The following is a 20090-nucleotide window of genomic DNA, read 5'->3' on the forward strand; positions in this document are numbered from 1 at the left end:
TGCTAGAGTGTTGGAGTAAGGCTGGGATACTTTGCCTACAGAATCACAACATGCATGATTATCCCTCAGTGATAACTGGCTCCCACCTTATAAAGTTGAGCAGTTGCTTTCTAAGATCCAGCAGAGTCTATGTATTCAGCAGTGGTCTTTCCACTACTATTAGATTGTTTTGCTTCTTTTTCGCTAGTGAAGTATGATGTCTTTTGGATCTTTGGGGCTAGGGACAGTTTATGTATATTATATGTAGATGTACTTTACGTAGTTGTTCATAGGCATTGGTAGAAGCTATGTTTTATCATGAGTCGCAGCATTAATCCCATGGCTAAATTCAAGTTTATTTCTTATGTAACAGCATGAGATGAGCATTCCAGGTCAGTAAGAGGCTCTCCTCTGCTGCCATGCAGATTCTTGCTGTTTGGTTTCTCCAATATCCCTTAAGGTATTTCCCTCAGCCGTGGTCAAAGCTGGGTTGCTGCCAAGTGCAAGGAAAAAGAAGCATAAGGAGGACACACCCAAGTCGTAAGGTCTAGGCCTAGAAGTGACAGAAATAAATTCTTCTCTTCAGCCCTTCAGAGCAAACACGGTCACGTGGCTGAAACAAACTGCAAGGAATGCTGGGAAATGGGTTAGCGCCATAGCCGGGAACGATGGGGAGGATGGATTTGGGAAACAGCTAGCAATCATCCTCTTCCAGACTATACTTAAAGATGTTCAAGTACTTCCTAAATGTTCTTTGTGCAATGGAGAAAAGTGCTCAATTCTCCAGACTTCTAAAAGTTGTATTCTTTTGTTTGGGGAAGAAGTACCTCCAACCCCTGACATTTGATGATTTATTTTGCAATAATTAAAAAGGAATCACTGTTAAAATTGCTAATCTATATGAGAGCATCAAAGAACAATCCCCTCTATCCTGTGAGATCCCAGTCACGTAAGCACAGGATTTAATTGGGACTCTTAAATGGTCAAGATTCTAAAAAAAATTATAATTCCAAAATATATCTCAATATGTTAGTATACACATTAAGTAAAATGAAGATGGAAAAGATGTGATGGAAAAGTTTAGAAGCTTGAGAGAGAAATAAATTTCAGAAGGCCTTTGGAGGGGAACTAAGGGAACAGAAATTGCCAGGAGCTTCCAGACTGTGTGTTAGAATGCTGGGTCTGTACACTGAGAAAAGTTTGTTTCATGCTGATTCAAGTTGTCTAATAGCACATTTATTTTAGTTGATTTTAGCCTAAATTTACATTATAACAATAAGTATCAATAATATAGTTTAGTCATATTAGTGCATATTGAAATGAATAACTTTTAAATCTATTATTGTATGTAGATGTATATTTTATGTATATTTAATAAAATGCTATTTTGTTATAAGTATATATAAAGTCTACATGTGTATGTGTGTGTGTTGGGGGGTGGGTGGGTGGGTGTCTCTTTGTCTGTCTCATAGTTACCAAGGAGTAGCATAGTACTGGGGACCCAACAAAAGCTTTGTGACTATCCCTAGGAAGAGTAAATTCGGTTTATACCAAGTCAGTTTCCCCCTTCCACATTCTATTCTCCGTTTTCTATTTTGATCATTTTGTTACTGACAATTTTAAATCCTAAGCGTTTAATTCAGGTGTTTTTTTTTTTTTTTTGGATATGTGCAACAGCCATTTAAACTGACTAAATGGCATGAGAATTCTTTTGTAATTTTATTAAATCTGACTTGTGTAAAGAGACCAGCAACTGAAGATGACTTGCACATGCTAATAGATTATATGTTATAGCAGAATGTTGCTTTATATTGCTCCTCCAGCAGCTGCAGTCTCAAGTATAGTTATTACTAGCTCCAGTATCACCCAGTTTTTTTTTAAATTATCAAAAGAAGTTCATGCTATTGACTCATTACTCCCATACTTATTATTGAAAATCACTAGATCTAATTCTATCGGTTTCCTTCTTGATTGAAAATATTTGAACCTAGAAAGCATAGTATTTCTTAAGACATTTGTAACTATTCATCATGGATGTTAAAATTACAATCATGCTGCATTGTGTGAGAAATGATTTTTTTAAAAATCTTTACACATATGGTAAGCAGGTGACCAATGCTATCCAGATTTGGAGATGCTGAATGTTCAAATAACTGGTATTTGAAATTTTGATGTGTATTGCATTCGTTACTGAATCTCAAGAATACATTTTTTTTTTTTGCTCATATAGAGTAAGTTTAAAATGGGGTCTTTTGTGGAAGCACCCATCCTGTTTAGAATGATATAACAGATGCTGAATGTTCACATATCAAACAAAATGCCAGCTTTCTGTAGAAAAGAGGTGTCAAAAAGTTTCTTTGTACCTTTAACGCATGTGATTATGTAGTACAAAATGCAGAGTTTGTAAAATTTCTTGAATATACAGGCAAAAAAATGAATAATTCAAAACAACTCATAAGTTCTACATTCTATTGTCCCTTTATAACGCAGGCAGAAGATAGCAGTGCACTCCCAATAGAGCTGAATTTGCACAAGTTCCACCTCTGAAAATGCCAGATGGTCTATGGTCTACTTTTGAGAGCTGTCACATATGTAAAGATTTGAAAAAAGAAAGACAGCTGAATGAGAGCAGTGGATCATTAAAGGGAGAGCGAGGGTCCCTAGGCATCACTTGTGTTTTAAGAAGCATTGTGTCGTTCCCATATTAGTGTGCTTTTTTTTTTTTTTAAAGCCATACACAACTTTTACACAGTAAGGGAAAAAAATCTATTTAAAGCTAAGTAGTTACGGTTTAATCAGTCAGTCAGACGTTTTTGTTCTTTATTCAAGAATGCAATCATGTTTCTGATTTGGTTTTAGTTGTACATTTACTGTAAGATTTAAGTCACATCTCTGAAAAAGCATCAATGAAGTTGAATGTCTGTTAATATAACTCATATATCTAGGTTTTATCCAATTTTGATTTGCTTATATTTGCTTGCATCTGACAAAATCACAATGTTAAGAAATTGGAGTGAAAAGGGAATACTTGGTTATTGACCGTAATACAAACTATACTAAAAATTAGGTGGCAGTGAAACAAAAATGAATGTACCATCATTTACCTGCCAACAGAAATAGATATAATTTTGAGGACTGAAATGTAGATAAATCATTAAGAATATGTTTGAATGTCACTCTGACCATATACAGTAATTTGCAAATAGTCAATTTTGATGGTAGGAATAGGTCAGATCTGTCGGTTTTAGAATTTGGTGGCAAGACCTGATTATCTTTTACCACCTTTATTTTTATTTATAGGGAATGCTTGTTACATAATAATTATAAATTGATTTTGGATTATGGAATATGACAGGGCATTTTTTTATTGATAAGTCTCCACAGCATTGGTCAATAACATTTCAACTTAACCCAGCTCTCAATTGCTTGAATTATTCTTTTCAGAGAAGAAGTGGTCCAAAACATTCCATTTATTTGGTGAGATTACTGGAAAGAGCTTTGAAAAGAACACCAAATTAGGTTTAACTATCTTCTTTGGCATCCCGTTAAATACATATGCATAACTGGTTCTATGTTCAATAGCAGTCATTAGGATGTCATTCTAGTTGATACAAGAAGTTACAGGAGCAGCAAATTAATCTCTAGATCAAATGATTGCACACCCATAAGAAATAGATCTCCTTTTGCACAAGCCTTGATTGTCAATTTTAGCCTTGAGAAGGACATATATAGTTGCTAAGCAGAGAAGTAACCATTTTCTTCTTTTTTTCTTTGCGTCAGAAATTAGGAGGAAAACAAAACATTTTGATAAATTTTACAGCCATTACTCTGTGCTATTCCCAAATATTAAATGTTTAGATAATTATTCTCCTTTGTCACTAAAAAACTGATTAAGAGTTCATATATTAGTTTTATAAATTGGGTATTAACATTAATAAACTTGGTATGAAAGGATGCTTTTGTTAAGTAAAAGAATAATAATAAACTTTTTTCTTACAATGTGTACATTCATGAGGAAAAAGTAGTCTGGTATGCTAAGATGTTTTTCCTCAAGAGACATAGCATATGTGAACAAGAATGGAAGTAAACAATGTGTGCTAAAGACCTGTCTAATTTGTCAAAACTATTTATGAAGTCTTAGGTAGTCTCAAGATAACAGATAATTAGTCCATTTTCGCCATCATCAGTTCTGTGTGTACCTTTTACAGTGTTGTGTGCTATACTTATTTCTAAGTCGAAGACCTCCTAGTATTCAGATTTAATTAACATTTCATAACTGTTCATAATCTTAAACAGAAAAGACTAATTAAAACAGCTGCTTTGTATTTTGAAATTCCAGGAAATGATAAAATAGTACAATTTGACACCAAATGGTTTTTGCTGTTGCTGTTTTTTTGCTGAAATTCTATGATTGATAACTCTGCGTAGGACCTATACCAGCAAGATAAATGTTGATTTTAAGAATTCATTACTTAACCAATGTAAATAGATAACATTTGGTGGGGAGATCAGGACTCTGAGCTTCAAAAAGCAGAATCCATTTTAGCTAATTTAAATAGAAAATATTTATCAGTTGCATATAGACTCTCCCAGGAATTTTACAGCCAAGGATCATGCCCACCAAATTGGTGCTTTCCTAATGAAAAAACTTACTACTACTGCATGCTTTGCCCACTGATCTGACACCCACTGCCGAGATCTACACATGCCTTCTTTACTGTCTGTGCTGAGAGGCTATACCATCCGGGTGTGGCTGCCATCTTGCATCCATACTTCTGCATGTGAGTTGCGCTTCTGCTTGGTAGAATGTAAGTTACATATGTGCCCTCTAACTCGAGGACTATAGGGATGAGTTAGAGGAAGTTATCAAAATCCATGAGGGTCTTTAGAAATGCTGGGCAGCATAGATGATCACTCGTCACTGTGCTTGTTTTGTGATTTGTTGTCCAAAGAAATTAGTTTTCCATTTTTAGTGTCATGCCAATAAAATATTTTTATATTTTTCTTTTAAATTCTTCCTTTATAAACATTGAAAACATCTGAAATGTCTTCGTATCAGAGACAGATGCATTTCATACACAAGTGTTTTGGTGACTTGCTCTCCTGTTCCAGTGGTTTATGTCTGTGTCTGGACCAATGCCATACTGTCTCAGTCCGTGTGTGCGTGTGTATTCAGTCGTATCTGACTCTGCGACCCCAAGGACTGTAGCCCACCAGGATCCTCTGTCCATGGGATTCGCCAGGCCAGAATACTGGAGTGGGTTGCCATTTCCTCCTCCAGTGGATCTTCCTGACCCAGGGATTGACTCACCGTTCCTGCATTGGCAGGCCCTCTGCTGAGCCACTGGGAAAGCCCCGTCACTGGTGGTCCAGTGGTTAAGACTCCAAGACTTTCACAGCGGGTGTGCGTTCAATCCCTGATTGGGGAACCAAGAATCCCACATGCCGTGTGGCCGAAAAAGAAAAAAAAGATTTGAGTGATATATATGAACCATTTATATGATTTGGGCTTCCCTGGTGGCTCAGATGGCCTGCAATGCGGGAGACGCGGGTTCGATCCCTGGGTAGGGAAGATCCCCTGGGGAAGAAAATGGCGACCCACTCTAGTACTCTTGCCTGGAAAATTCCATGGACGGAGGAGCCTGGTAGGCTACAGTACATGGGATCGCAAAGAGTCGGACGTGACTGAGCAACTTCACTTTCACTTTTTACTTTAGTTACTGTAGTTTCAAGGTAAGACTTTATCTAAGTCAAATCCCACAATCCTGTTTTTCTTCCTTAAAATTTCCTTAGTGATTCTTGACTGCTCTTACTTATAAAATTTTTGATCTGTTTGTCAGGTTCCACAAATAAGCCTTTTAGAATTTTTATGGGAATTGCATTACATAAATTGGGGATAATTACCATATTACCAGAATTAACATACTTATAATCTTTTCATTTGTTAGTTTTTTTTTTTTTTTTAATGTCAGTTATGTTTGGTCAGTTTTGCCATAGAGTCTATCCCCGCTTTTTCCTAGCTTAATTCCTAGATACTTATAGGCTTTTTTTGTTTGTTTGTTTGTTTGTTGTTGGCTTGTTTTCTTTTGTTGTTTCTGTAAAGAGTTCACTTCTTGCATCTTTGCTAGTTGCTTGCTGTTGCCTTATAGAACTTCACTGAATTTAATATAGTTTATCATGTATACATCTTACTAAATTCTTAGTTTACTTACTAAATTCAGACTGTATAGTCTTTTAGATTTCTCCTGGAATATTCAATTATGTATCCATCTCAAAAATGTTTCTTCTTTCCAGGACTCAGACATGTTTTTTCTTTTCGGTGTTCATTGCTTTTGCCAGCGTAGTGTTGCATAAGATGGTAAAGGTAGGCATTCTTTCCTTGGTCCTGACCAAATGGGAGCACTTCTGCAGCACTGACTGTAAATTTTGATAAATGTGTTCTATCAGATTAAGGAAGTTCTCTTCTATTCCTAAGTTTCCATAAATGGTTTATTTTAAAATTAAAAATATATATATGGAAAAGATTTTCTTCAGAATTTAAAGTGGAATTAAAAAGAGAACAATATAACACACTGTCTTATCCAGCTTTGATGCTTGAATTCATTGTTCCTTTCCTTTCATCTCAAAAGGCAGTTGAGTAGTTTATCATAATCAGGGATACTCAGATAATACTGCAGTGTCTGTAGCACCCAAAATAGGACCTGGGACTTAGCTGTTGAATGAGTTTTGAATTACCTTTTGCAGATTTCCAACTTAAATTTACTTAAAGAAAAAAGAAGCACCGTTTTTTCCTCTTCTTTTTGTGTCCCTTATGTAAAGCTACTCTTGATGAACCCTTTCCATTTCTCTTTTCCTAATTATGCTTTCTCTGTATTCATTTGCGTGTCCCTCCCCCACCCCCCGTTAGGATCATGGATGAAACCCAAGAAAGTCTGTTACTGATTGGATTTTGATTATTTTCAAATACTCATTTTTTAAACTGGATAAATATTTCCTGTTTTTCTTTTTTTCACTTAGCCCAACCTCAGCGCTTGCCTCAGCTTCAAACTGCAGCACAGGAAAGTGAGGAGGAAATAAGCAAGATAAAGAATGGCCACCCAAGTCTGAGCAATGGCAATGGAATCCACCACGGGGCCAAACACGTATCTGCAGAGAATCGAAGACTTTCAGCACCCGTTTCTCAAAAAATGCATAGAAAAATTCACTCCAGCTTGTCTGTAAACAGTGACATCAGTAAGAAGAGTAAAGTAAATGCTGTCTTTTCCCAAAAGACAGGCTCTTCACCGGAAGGTAAGTGTGATGCATATGCATGTTTTACTTGACCAGATGTAAACTCATATTCACTAAGAATTATTTGATCAAGCAAATGTATGAAGAATGTTACTTTGACTCCAAACAGGAATTTTGGTAAAATGCAACTTCCCCAAAGGAAAGCCCAGGCTATAACGGAAGCATTGGCAGCTGACATCCTGCTTTAATCTGGAGTGAACAGTCATAACTTTAAATATAGCTGCTATACTTCTTTTTAAACCACATTTAAAAATATGAATACCATGTTTTGGTGGAATATGATTGTATGTATTTTTTCAGTCCCTGATTCAGTATGTAAATCTCTGATTCTGAGATACCTGCTTGTATTTTTCAGTTTTCAAATAGGCAAAACTAAAGCAAAAATTTGGTAATTTTCATGCTCTTGACAGAGAAAGGGCTAGGTGAACTCTTGCTTGACTGGCTAGCATCTTCCAGTTACCAGTGCTGTCAAAGGCAGCGCCCCTCGCCCAGCTCTGCCTTGTTCCAAGCTCATGGTGGTCTGGCCTCTAGATCCTCCGTTAGAGGCACTGGGCAGTGTTCTCTGACCTCTCAAGAATTAGCAATTACCTCATTAATGAAATACTATGAAGCAGGAAAAGTTTTCCTTTATTATAACACAAGCCCATCTGATGGCATTGGGTTTATAACCTACAAACTCCTTTTATAAAAATGACTTGTGAATTTATGTTAAAAAGTCACTTTCCCTCAAGTTCAAGGTCCCAAATTTCTCTCAGCATATATGCATGTTCCTCTGCTCTTTCTCTTCTCCTTTTAGCAGTTCATTGGTATCAAAAACTCAAATCTTATACACACACACACACACACACACGTGTGTGTGTATATATATATTTTACATATATATAATACAAATATTTTCCTTATTCACTTTTCTATTTAAATTATCATGAAATTTTAAATAAAGGAAATTCTGGGGATGCTTCTGTGAAGTTGGCCATGCTTATTCATCGAGATAAATTGAGTTGTAAATAGGAAATTGTATCGAGAGTTACTAGTCATGAGTGGGAGAAAGGATATTACATTTTGGCTACAGGTGTCTCAAACTCAACTGAGGTAAAGTGTTAGGTTGATCAAATGATATGATAATAAATGGTCTGCATAGTTCCAGGTCAGTGACACTACTTTCCAAACTAATTAGATTGAAAAGGACATGATTGACACTTTAAAATGAGTTTGACATGTAAGCTGCATGGTCATCTCTGAAGCATAGGTAGGCTGTTAACTAAACTGGCTCTCTAAGGAGTTGGGAAGGCAATGCAATTTTCTTTAGAGGATCTTTGCTTCTAGGTGATTGGGTGAAATAATTGAATGCAATTGAAATCTACTTGTTTTATACATTTGACTTTTCCTATTGTGTTCCTAACCTCTAATTTTCCATCTGATATTTACTGATTTTAAAGAATGGTAATATTTGCATGGCAGTCCAACTTGAAATAGCTTATGGAGTTTTACATATTTTTGCCTATTTTTTAATACCATCTCTGAATTTATTTCTAATGGAAGAATGCAGCTTTGTAACTAACATATGAAGGAAGAGGAAAACCAATAGTACATAGTGAAGTGAAGTGAAGTCGCTCAGTCATGTCCAGCTCTTTGCGACCCCATGGACTGCAGCCTCCCAGGCTCCTCCATCCATGGGGTTTTCCAGGCAAGAGTGGGTTGCCATTCCTTCTCCAGGGAATAGTACATAAATGAAGTAAAATTCTGCCCTCCCTCCCTCTCTCTCCCTGCTTTTCCCCTCTCATGTTCCTCTTCCCCTCTTACCCACCCATCCTTATGGCTGCTGTGGATAAGGGTGGATAAAGGTGTGGATAAGGGAAGTTCCTTGTAATCCTTCTCTTATCACAAAATCTGTTCCATATTGGATTAGGGGAATGAGGAACAGCAAACACCAATGGAATTGTCTAAGTATATTTTACTATGTCCTGCCCACTTATTTCACTGCTTTGCTATACAATTTAACCTGATAGTACCTTTCTTTGTGATTACTTGAATTAAGATGAAAATTCCATTGTCCTAGTTCATATTTTCTCAAAGATAGACATTGTCCTGCTTTTTGCTGCTATTTAAGGTTATACCCTCAAATTTTGTTGTTTCTTCTGGCCTTCAGTTTTAAAGGTAAGTTTGTTCTCTGGGACTTTTCTTTTTTTTTAAAGAAAATGCTTTGGTTAGAAACTGAAAAAGAAGTTTAGTTTCAGTTCCAAGATTCTGTGGTGCTTGCTTTAGAGCAGAGCTGCTTTGTTCTCAGAGCAGGTCTTTTGGTGTATAAAATATGTGAATCATGGTAAGCTGAAATCTAATGTCTATGGAATAAAACAATGGCAGAAATTTTTTTTAATTTAAAAAATTTAGTTCAGTATATTGACATATAATTGATTTACAGGGTTGTGTTAGTTTCAGGTGTATAGCAAAGAGATTCAGTTAAACATATACATATTCTTTTTTACATTTTTATCTATTATAGGATATTGTAAGATACTGAGTATAGTTCTGTGTGCTATTTACCTGTTTTTATATAGTGTGCATATGTTAATCCCGATTTCCTAATTTATCCTTCCCCCACCTCCTTTCCACGTTCATAAGTTTGTTTTCAAAGTCTATGAGTCTATTTCTATTCTGTAAATAAAGTTAATTTCTATCATTTTCTGAGCTTCCACGTAATAAACAGTATCATGATATTTGTCTTTCTGACTGACTTCACATAGTATGAGAATCTCTAGGTCCATTTATGTTTCTGTGAATACCATAATTTCATTCTTTTAGAGCATTATTTATTTTTTATTGTTGAGTAATAGTCCTTTGTATATATGTACAGCATCATCTTTATCCATTCATCTGTCAATAGACACTGAGGTTGCTTCCAAGTCTGGGCTACTGTAAAGAGTTTTTTTAAACAGTGACAGCATTTGGATTTCTGGAGGCCTATATGTGAGAACAGTAGGTCTTGAAGAGGCCTGATTTGTGATACTATTAAAAATGGATAGAAATTTAAAAAAAAAAATTTAAGTTTACATTGTTAATGCCTATTCTTACAGCAAAATGAGCAAACAAGTAGCAAAATGGTATTTGCTGAAAACCACAAAAAATACTTAACCTTGCCTGGTCTGGCAATGTGCTTTTTTTCTGGATAAACAGTGTTTGTGGTTATGATTTTTGTATTGCACATAAACAACAGTGATAACCAGAGAGGCATTTTTCTGGTTCAGATGATGAAATTAAATGTATAGCTATTTCATAGTGTTTCATTAAGGGCTGCTTTGACGACAGTTTGGGAAACACTGCTATGATGTGAGCCCATTGCTTATACAGAGGTAAGGATTGACTCAGCCTCACAATTGCATCAGTGAGTTGGTGACATCTTTTCATATGTCTTTAATGTGGATTATTTAAGGCTTCAGGACAAATAGACATGGGTTCCATCAGAGTTCTCTTTTTAAGCTATGTTGATTCAGTTACGAAGATTTGTACCATAGATTATTCTAATCTACGTAACTTTTCTACCTGCTTCATGCACATGAAGTCATTTAACCCTCCCAACAGCACTGTAATTCTATGAACTGTATGTAATTATCTAGTTATAAATGAGGACACTAAGTGAATGCACCAAACTCAATTAGTGCATGAGAGAAATGAGATTCACACCTAGATCATTCTGGCTCCATGGTCTAGCCTCGACACCACTGTGTTAGGTTGCCTTAAAGTTCTCTGAAGAAAGGTAATTTACTGGCCTTTCCAGCATCACATGGGATGTTGATATCATCCCAGCTGTGGGTCAGGCAAGGATCTTGTGATTAGTATACATTTGCCTTCTTTAAACTCTTCCAACTAAAATTTTAAAAGCAATTTTCATACCTATGTTCTGTGTCCATTTTCCTTCCCTGCTAGACTGTAAGTTCCTGAAGAAGCTTGACTGGGTCTGAGTCGAAATGTTTTTCTTAAATTTACAGTCATGCCCAGTACAATAGCTTCATTGTTAACAAGTGATGCAATGTTTTATTCCAAACCACCTCCATGAAACTAGCACTGGAAAGTAAAATATGTGCTCATACTCATTTAAAATATGTTCTTTTAAAAAGTTCCTTTTATGCAATAGAGGAAAAAAAAAATACCCATGTGGGGAAATACTGTATATTTTATTTGAATATTATTAAATTAGTAGATTCCTACTTGTTTGTATAATTAAATATTCATACGTACATTACTTCAATTTCTTGATTGCATCACCCAGGTAGAGATTTTTTAAGACATGTTTAAGATTCTTGACCTTTGAAATAATTATAGTATAATTTAGTATCATATAATATTCAAATTGCTAAGAGCTTTCATTAGACTCTAATATGATTTTTTCCTTATAGGAATAGTAAATCCTAACACATGTGTGCCAATGATGCTATTATGATTTTGTAAAAACTAAGTTTCAACAAAGATACTTTGAGGAGATTTTATACTTTTTAGTGATATTTGCTATTTAACATATTTCATAGTGGGCTTCTCTTGTGGCTCAAATGGTTAAAAAAAAAAAGAGAGAGAGAAATCTGCCTTCAGTGTAGGAAACCCAGGTTCAATCCCTGGTTTGGGAAGATTCCCCTGGAGAAGGACATGGCAACCCACTCCAGTATGTTGCCTGGAAAACACCACAGACAAAGGAGCCTGGCAGGCTACTGTCCATAGGGTTACAAAGAGTTGGATGTGACTAACACTTTTCACTTTCATACTGAAACATAGATTAAGTACTTACAGAGAAATTGCATATCTAGTCCCAGCAGTTCATTGAGTATAACTGTTGAACAAGAGTCAGGAGCATCATATGCATGGCAGTACTGAGGATCAGTCTTGTTTTAAATCAGAGAGGCCACATAGCCTAGTGGTCAGAGCACAAACTCTAGAGCCAGTCTGCTCAGTTCAAACATTGGCTTTACTAGTGGCCCATGATGTGTCCTTGAGTAGGTCACTTAACCTCTTTGTACCTCAGTGGCTTACTATAAAATAGGGATATAATTAGTCACCTATATCATAGGATGGTTGGAAGAGTGTTTGAGTTGATATTGCATTCAGTTTGAGTTATAACAGAGCCTGGCCTGGATGAAGTACTTGGATGCTGTTATCATCATTGTCATGAAGGAGCACACAGGGAAGGAAGGGTCAGCAGTGTCAGCTTTCTAGACAAGGTAATGCCTGGATGGAGACCTGAAGGTTAACAGAAGGAAAGGGAGTTGAAAGAGGCATTCAAAAAGACTGAAGGGGGCCTGTGAAATAAGGTGTTTTGTTCAGAGAACCATCAAGTACTTTGCTGCTGAGGAGTCAAATTAGGAGAGGTGAGACTGGAAGGGATCAGTCCATAGGCAGCCTGGGAAGCCCTGTTGTGCTAATGTAGCCAGATACTTATGATTTCTCTAAAGGGTATCATTTTATGCCCATTGCATATTTTTTTGAAACATTATATTTCTTTTCTCTCCATGATACAGAAATTCCATAGTTGCCATTATGTAAACCCAGAATACTGCTATATAGTAAGCATCTGTACTCTGATCACCTTTATGATCTTTTTGTAGTTTAGTAATGAACTATTACCATAGATAAAATGAGGAATTAGTTATAGACTTGGTGAATTGGGGATGCTAAGAAGTTCTTCAGGAAAGCTTTGGACATATATGGATGGACTTCAGCCCAGTCCTCTCCCATTTTACTGGTACCCTCTGCTTGTCTTTAAACTAGCCTCTTGACTTCTTACCTTTATGACTTTTCTCTGTCTTGTGTTTAGATTTTTCTTTCTCCCCTTTTCAGTGTATCTCCCCCTGCATCAGATCATGAGTAGGAGGAGGACAGCCATGACTCTGGGAGGCAGTCTGGGTGGGGCACACAGGCTTCAAAGGAGATGTACACAATTGAGCAGGTCAGTTTGAAAAGCCCACTAGGTGATTCAAATAGGTTCCACCCCCTCCTTCCTTGAGAATCACTGGTAAAAATATCTTTCCTTGACCTCACCACTTCCTCTTCTCTCCTTGCACTTGAAATTGTGCCTTCAACTGCAAGCACACACATTTAACGACATAGCTGACTGACTTTGCCACTTTTCCTTATATTTCTTATAACTTACTTCGCCTTCATGACCTCTCCATATTTTTTTCAGAACTCAAGCATCATCTCCTGATGCCCCAATTTTGGGCTGATTACTCTTCTTTTGGGTCCCCACAGTGTCTTCCAAATACAAAATGAGACTGGAGTTTAACTCTTTCTGCACTAAAATGTAATCTTACTGAAGGCAAAGACTTGGTTTTATCCATCTTTTAGCTTCACGCACAGAGCCTGGTATGTGACTTATCATAACTATTTAGTAAATGATGAAGCAAGTAAGGGACATAAATTGGAGAACGCAGGCACTTACTCTTCAACATTTCACAGACGTCATAGTTGATATCTCAGAAATCGCTGCAATCCTCAAGGGAGATGAAATGGGGAGATTGAAGGGAGTGCAAATATTTGAGCTAAAAGAGGCCAAAAAAAAAAACTTCGAGAAGTACTAGTACTTTAGTGGAAGGATAATAATAGGACTTCATGATCTGACTATAACATTATAATCTGAGCCTCCAGAAACAAATTTTCTGTGACTTTGGCAAGATATATTGCTGTGTTCCTCAAAATACTTAATGTGCTAGGATGATGTTTTGTTTTGTTTTCTCAGGCACAGTGCCTTCCATTCCATGTCAGAATAATGGTGTGGGAGAAAGGTTTAGAATTCTGCTTTCTGATGCAATATTTGCCAGTCCATTGGAAAATAGGATTTTAATAATTTTCTTTTCTCACCCAGCAAGCTAATTGAAACGGTAATACAAAGAAGAGTGTGTGAATGTGTGTATGGAGAACAGGTATGATCAGCGTTGACTATGTCAAAGTATAAATTATTCTGTACATATAAATCATTGCTTATTTACTTGAAATATTAAGTCAACTGTTCTTTAAAAAATCATCTATCAAATTATAAGTGGTGTTACTTTAGGGCTGAAGGTAAATATTTAAATACACTTCCTTTTGAGTTTAGGAAAAGCACTTTGTAATATATGATCTGTAGTAAGTTATATCCATCCATTTAATGAAAGGCAAAGATTTTACAAGGTTCTAAAGTATATAATTTGAGATTTGAAACAGAAACACCTCAAAACTTCTTTTATACTAGTTGACACCTGAAAGAAGAGATAGACAGCTATCTACTGTGTGTGGACTCCACCTATGGTTGGTTTTGTACACAAGCTTAGACCACTGCTCTAAGAATTTGAATTAGCTTAGCAATGGCACCCCACTCCAGTACTCCTGCCTGGAAAATCCCATGGACGGAGGAGCCTGGTAGGCTGCAGTCCATGGGATCGCTAGGAGTCAGACGCGACTTCACTTTCACTTTTCACTTTCCTGCATTGGAGAAGGAAATGGCAACCCACTCCAGTGTTCTTGCCTGGAGAATCCCAGAGACGGGTAGGCTGCCGTCTCTGGGGTCGCACAGAGTCGGACACGACTGAAGCGACTTAGCAGCAGCAGCAGCACTCACACAGGAGGTGGGTGAGGAGCAAATAAAACAATGGAGATACAGATAGAGTGGCCGGGAAGCATTGGGGTGTGGGGTAGCTGAGTGAAGAGGCTATTTAGAAACCCAGCTTAGTGGAAAGAATAATAGGCTAAGTGGACAGAAGAACTGAATAACCTAATAACCTTATTAATATATCAGGGTTTTAATTTTTTCTTTGATGGTGAGTTTAGATGATGTTTTCATTAGGTGAAACAGTAACAGCTAAGTGCAGCAGCCAGGCTTATCCTGGATTTCAGTCCATTTTCAACCTCAAGAGTCATGCCGTGTGTGGGCAGTGAAGGTTTTCTTTAGGGTTTCAGGATTGTATCGAGGAGTCCTGGCCCAGAACTAGAGTAGCAGTCAGATTAATGCATTTTAATCAGGACTGTCATTCATTGTCTAGTTCAGTTAGTTCAGAAAGGGAACTGAAATTTAGGAAATCATGAAGAATAGCTGAATATAGTTTGAGGCTGACCATGAGATGAATTGTAGACCTGTTCAGTTTCAAATAATGACATACAATCCAAGAACATTTGGAAATATATAACTGGAACTTCAGAGAAGGAGTTAAAAGCAAGCACACTAATTTCTATTAGTTCTCTTAGAGGAGATATTTGAAACCATGCATCTGGATGGGATTTCTTAAGTAGAGATTTAAGAGCAAAGGTCAGATGACTGAAAACTGAGTGACTCAGGGATCACTGGAGGCCAGCCAGCTTGGTGGAATGGGAGAGTGGGTTTAGCTTGAGCACTGGGGAGACAATGCCATAGAAAGTTCAGACTTGTCTCTAAAAGTGATGTCAGAGTGTGGCTATGGCACTGATAAGATAGCCTAAGGGAGAGGTCAGAAAGCAAAAAGAAGAGGAAGATGATCTGGCCAAGAGGAGTCCACAGGAAACTGGAGAGGGTGGTGTCCTGGATACCAGGGAATAAATGCTTTGAGTCAAGGGAGAAGCTTGCACCAGCTATTGTGACACCTCAGTCGGATGAGAATTGAGATGATTCTATTGAATTTAACCGTGTGGATGTCATTTGGTGACCTAATTAAGAGCCATTTTTGTTTTTCTTTTTTTTTTTTTTGCCATTTTTGTAGAGAAGTCAGAATGATACGGGTTGTAGAATGTGATAAAACACACTAATAACAATAGCTCTAGAAAGGCCAATGTCCAAAGAGGTTTTAAGATGGAAAAGATTTCTGTTTATATTTGGATGGAAAGGATCCAGGAGAGAGGGAAAGTTTGAAGATTTAAGAAGGTAATAATGATAACTTTATTGACAAGCCAGCATATCATTTAAATAAATGATATTTAGTGTTTAGATCTAGAGTTTGCATTATAGATCTAGAGTTCGGATTATGTAAATACACATCCATTATCAATGCATGAGAACTGAGCAACCAGAGAAGCATTTACTGAATTGTTAATGTAGGTGACTCCACTCTTTATGGGAGTATCATTGATAATTGCTTTCTAATCATGTCTTCATACCAATTTGGGCTTTCCTGGTGGCTCAGATGGTAAAGCATACGCCCACAATGTGGGAGACCCAGGTTCAATCCCTGGATTGGGAAGATCCCCTGGAAAAGGAAATGGCAACCCACTCCAGTATTCTTGCCTGGAAAATCCCATGGACAGAGGACCCTGGTTAGATGGCTACAGAGGCTACAGTCCATGGGGTTGCAAAGAGTCAGACACGACTGAGCGACTTCACTTTCTTTCACTTTCATACCAAGTTATCCCCTAAAAGTTACTCAAAAAGCATCTAACTCAAGTCCCCACTCCTCCTTCATTCCAAAAGTATTAATTGCATTTGAATGGAAGACACTGACCCAGCAGACATTTATGAATCTGAGTTCCAAATTCCTGATTTGTGTTTAGACCACAAGCTGATGGAAATTAATAGCTTCTTATAATTTAGATTGATAAGGCCCTTAATTGAATTTAATTGTAACTTTTACACATAGTATAGGACAGGAAATAAGACAGAACATAAACAAGTGAGTGAAAGTCGCCCAGTCATATCTGACTTGTTTGCAACCCCGTGGTCTATACAGTCCGTGGAATTCTCTAGGCCAGAATACTGGAGTGGGTAGCCTTTCCCTTTTCCAGGGGATCTTCCCAACCCAGGGATCGAACCCAGGTCTCCTGCAATGCAGGTAGATTCTTTCCCAACTGAGCTATCAGGGGAGCCCAAACAAGTAAACACACAGCTAAAGAGAAGAAAAGTGTGGGAAAGATGAGTAAAGAAATTACTGCAGAATCCAGTAGCTTAACTTTAAAATGTATTTAAAGTAAATTTGTGTTTTAATGTGGTCTGGTGGTGGTGATTTAGTTGCTATAAGTCATGTCAGGCTCTTTGTGACCCCAAGGACTGTACCCCGCCCCCCTCCCCCAGGCTCCTCTGTCCATGGGATTTCCCAGGCAAGAATACTGGAGTGGGTTGCCATTTCCTTCTCCAGGGGATCCTCCCAAAGAGGGATTGAACCTGGGTCTTCTGTATTGCAGGCAGATTCTTTACTGATTGACCCACTAGGGCGGACCTTAATGTGGTCTACTCTTCACTGAATTCCTATCACAAGCAAAAGCTCTAAAAGTTAAAATCAAAATTCCAACTTCTATAAATTAATTGTGATTGTCTCTTACACAGTGATCACTTTGGTTTGTGGGCTTTTTTCAGAATCTAACAACAGTTATGATTTGCAGGTTTCTAAGGTGGTAACAAACACCTGTTAGGTCTCTTATTATTCCTGAAGGTAACAAAAGACCCCAGATACCTTCAGATGTCTTATTCTAAAATGAAATATCTTTAAGAACTAAACAGTAAAGCAGGGCATAGATTATGGAGGGACCTAATGAACCATTTTAAGGATTTTGATTTTGGTTTGAGTGAGGTAGGAAGCCAGTGACAGGGTTTGAGCAGATGATGGACATGATCTGACTCACCATTTTTAAGCATCACCTGTCTGTCATGCTGAGTGTAGACTGTAGGTACACAGTGGCCAAAGGAGGGCCTGGGGGCCTGCTGTGGGACTCTTGCAGTAACTCAGCTGAGAGATGACAGGGTTGGATCAGAGTGGTAATAGTAAGATAGTGTTGTATATGGATGTATTTTGAAGGCAGAGTAAGATTTATTGAAGGGTGATATTTCAGTGTGAGAGAAAGACGAGGGTTAAGGATGACTCTAGGTTATTTGGTCCGAGCAGTTGAATGTATGGAGTTACCATTAATAGAGGTGGGAAGAACAGGGTTTAGTTTTGAACAATTTGAGATGCCCATTTTCTTTCCAAGTGGGACGGTGAAATAAGCAGTTGGGTAGAGGAGTTTGAAGGTGAGAGGAAAGATCTGCACTCTGAGATGTTTTGTGAGTCATCAAAGTACAGAATGTTCAGTGGATGGGATCTCCTGGGATTGTGGTTCTCAATCCCAGCACCTGGGTATCTGAAGTAAGACCTTCTGGACAAAGGGAGTACAATGTGAAATATCTCTCTGGGCACAGACCCCAGAGAACCTAACTCAAGTGAAGTGGGACCAAGGCCTCAGCATCCTTTAGAACAGGGGTCCCCAACCTCCAGGATCTAATGCCTAATAATCTGAGGTGGAAATGATGTAATAATAACAGAAATAAAGCACACAATAAATGTATCGTGCTGGAATCATCCTGAAACCACCTCCCCACACACAGACCAGTCCATGGAAAAACTGTCCTCCACGAAACTGGTCTCTGGTGCCAAAAAGATTAGTGACCACTGCTATAGTTCTCCACAAGACTCTAACATGCATCAGGGTTAAGAGCTACTGCCCAGGAAGCAAAGTCGATTAGCGATGCAAGAACTGAGCTCTAGACCTGTTCAATAAGTCAGAAAATGAACAGACACTATGAAAAAAAATGGGATGAGTAGTCAATGATGGAGGAGGAAACAATAAAGACTGTGTTTCAAGTTGGAGGGAGTGGTCATGTGTCAAATAGCAACTGAGAAGGCCAGTGAGATGAATAAGTGACCATTGACATCGTCCTGTGATTATTGGTGACCTTCATACTTTTGGTGTGGGATGGGAACAAAAGTCTCACTGAAGTGGTAGAGAAAATTAAATATGGCACAGCTAGGCTACTCTCTTCAAGGGGTGTTCATAAAAGAGAATAGTAAAAAGGCTGTGAGCTAAAAAAATATTTTTAGAGATGGGGTACATTGAATTTTCTTGGTAATGAGCTGGTAGAGAAGTAGCTGGTGGATGTTGCAGGACAAGGATGTCCTTGAGTAGCTGAAGCAGAAGAGATCTATTAGAAGGCAGCCCATCTGTAGTTATTGATATATGTATCTATATCTCATCATCCTGCTCAGATTTTAGATCATTACCAGCAAGTGGCCAGCCATATTTTGAGATTATCTTTCACACTGCCTTCTTTGGTAGGTTCATACACTAAGCACTTGCTATTTATTTAACTGGTGATCTTTCAAATGACCAGTAGGATTTGACATGGTAGATTTACAGTTTTTCAAACTTTCCATCTATAACTGTTTCATCATTTGTAATGATGTAAAATATGCTAGAAGTTTCCATTCATTTTAGAAGAACTTTGAAAAAATTATCTCATAGTTACAATAATAGCACTAGACACTGCATAATACTACAGTTCTCAAAGGAAGAAATTTTTGGAAAGAGATACAGAATGTGCAGGATGTTTGGAATCTTCTGACGAAAACTGGTTGATGACTCATGAGTCTTGTAGTTTGTGAAGTATATACACAAGAAAAATATGATATTAATTTGCCTTCAAATATTTCAGGTGACTACAGTATAAAACTTTTATCTTAGATGCTCATGATAAATCAAAACATTGTTCTTATTTTTGTGTTTCACATTAGCCTAAGTTTTACCACCTTAACAAAAAGTATTTTTCACCTTTTAAAAAATTAGTTCCATTTTTTGAGGATAGAATATAATTATTTACCTCCTCTGACGAACTGAAGAAAATACTGGTGGATAATTTGTATCTCAATTCATGCCATGTAGTCCACCTATTGACAATCTAGAAGAGAAAATTCAAAAATTTAAGGCTAAATAGATTGTTCACATTCCTTTGTCTTTAAAACTATTTTGATAATAGTATATTTTATAGTATTATCTACAGATACTGTAGCTTATTGTTCTCTTTGGTGCTGTTATAATTTTTTTTTTCCTAGTGTTTTGTTACTAGGTTTTTTTCTTCAATTGCTTCCTTTGGG

General features: G+C 37.3%; 1 protein-coding gene across 2 annotated transcripts in view; it reads left to right on the plus strand.

Moving 5' to 3' along the window:
- The window catches only part of MDFIC (MyoD family inhibitor domain containing), a 97155-nt gene that overhangs the window by 54935 nt on the left and 22130 nt on the right, over window positions 1–20090 (plus strand). For both annotated transcript variants that reach the window (XM_070369580.1, XM_070369579.1), the window contains exon 4: window positions 6997–7269. In XM_070369580.1, the coding sequence (XP_070225681.1) occupies window positions 6997–7269 (273 nt within the window). The remainder of the gene's footprint in view (window positions 1–6996; window positions 7270–20090) is intronic.

The sequence above is a fragment of the Bos mutus genome, chromosome 4 (assembly GCF_027580195.1).
Source record: "Bos mutus isolate GX-2022 chromosome 4, NWIPB_WYAK_1.1, whole genome shotgun sequence".
NCBI classification, from domain to species: domain Eukaryota; kingdom Metazoa; phylum Chordata; class Mammalia; order Artiodactyla; family Bovidae; genus Bos; species Bos mutus.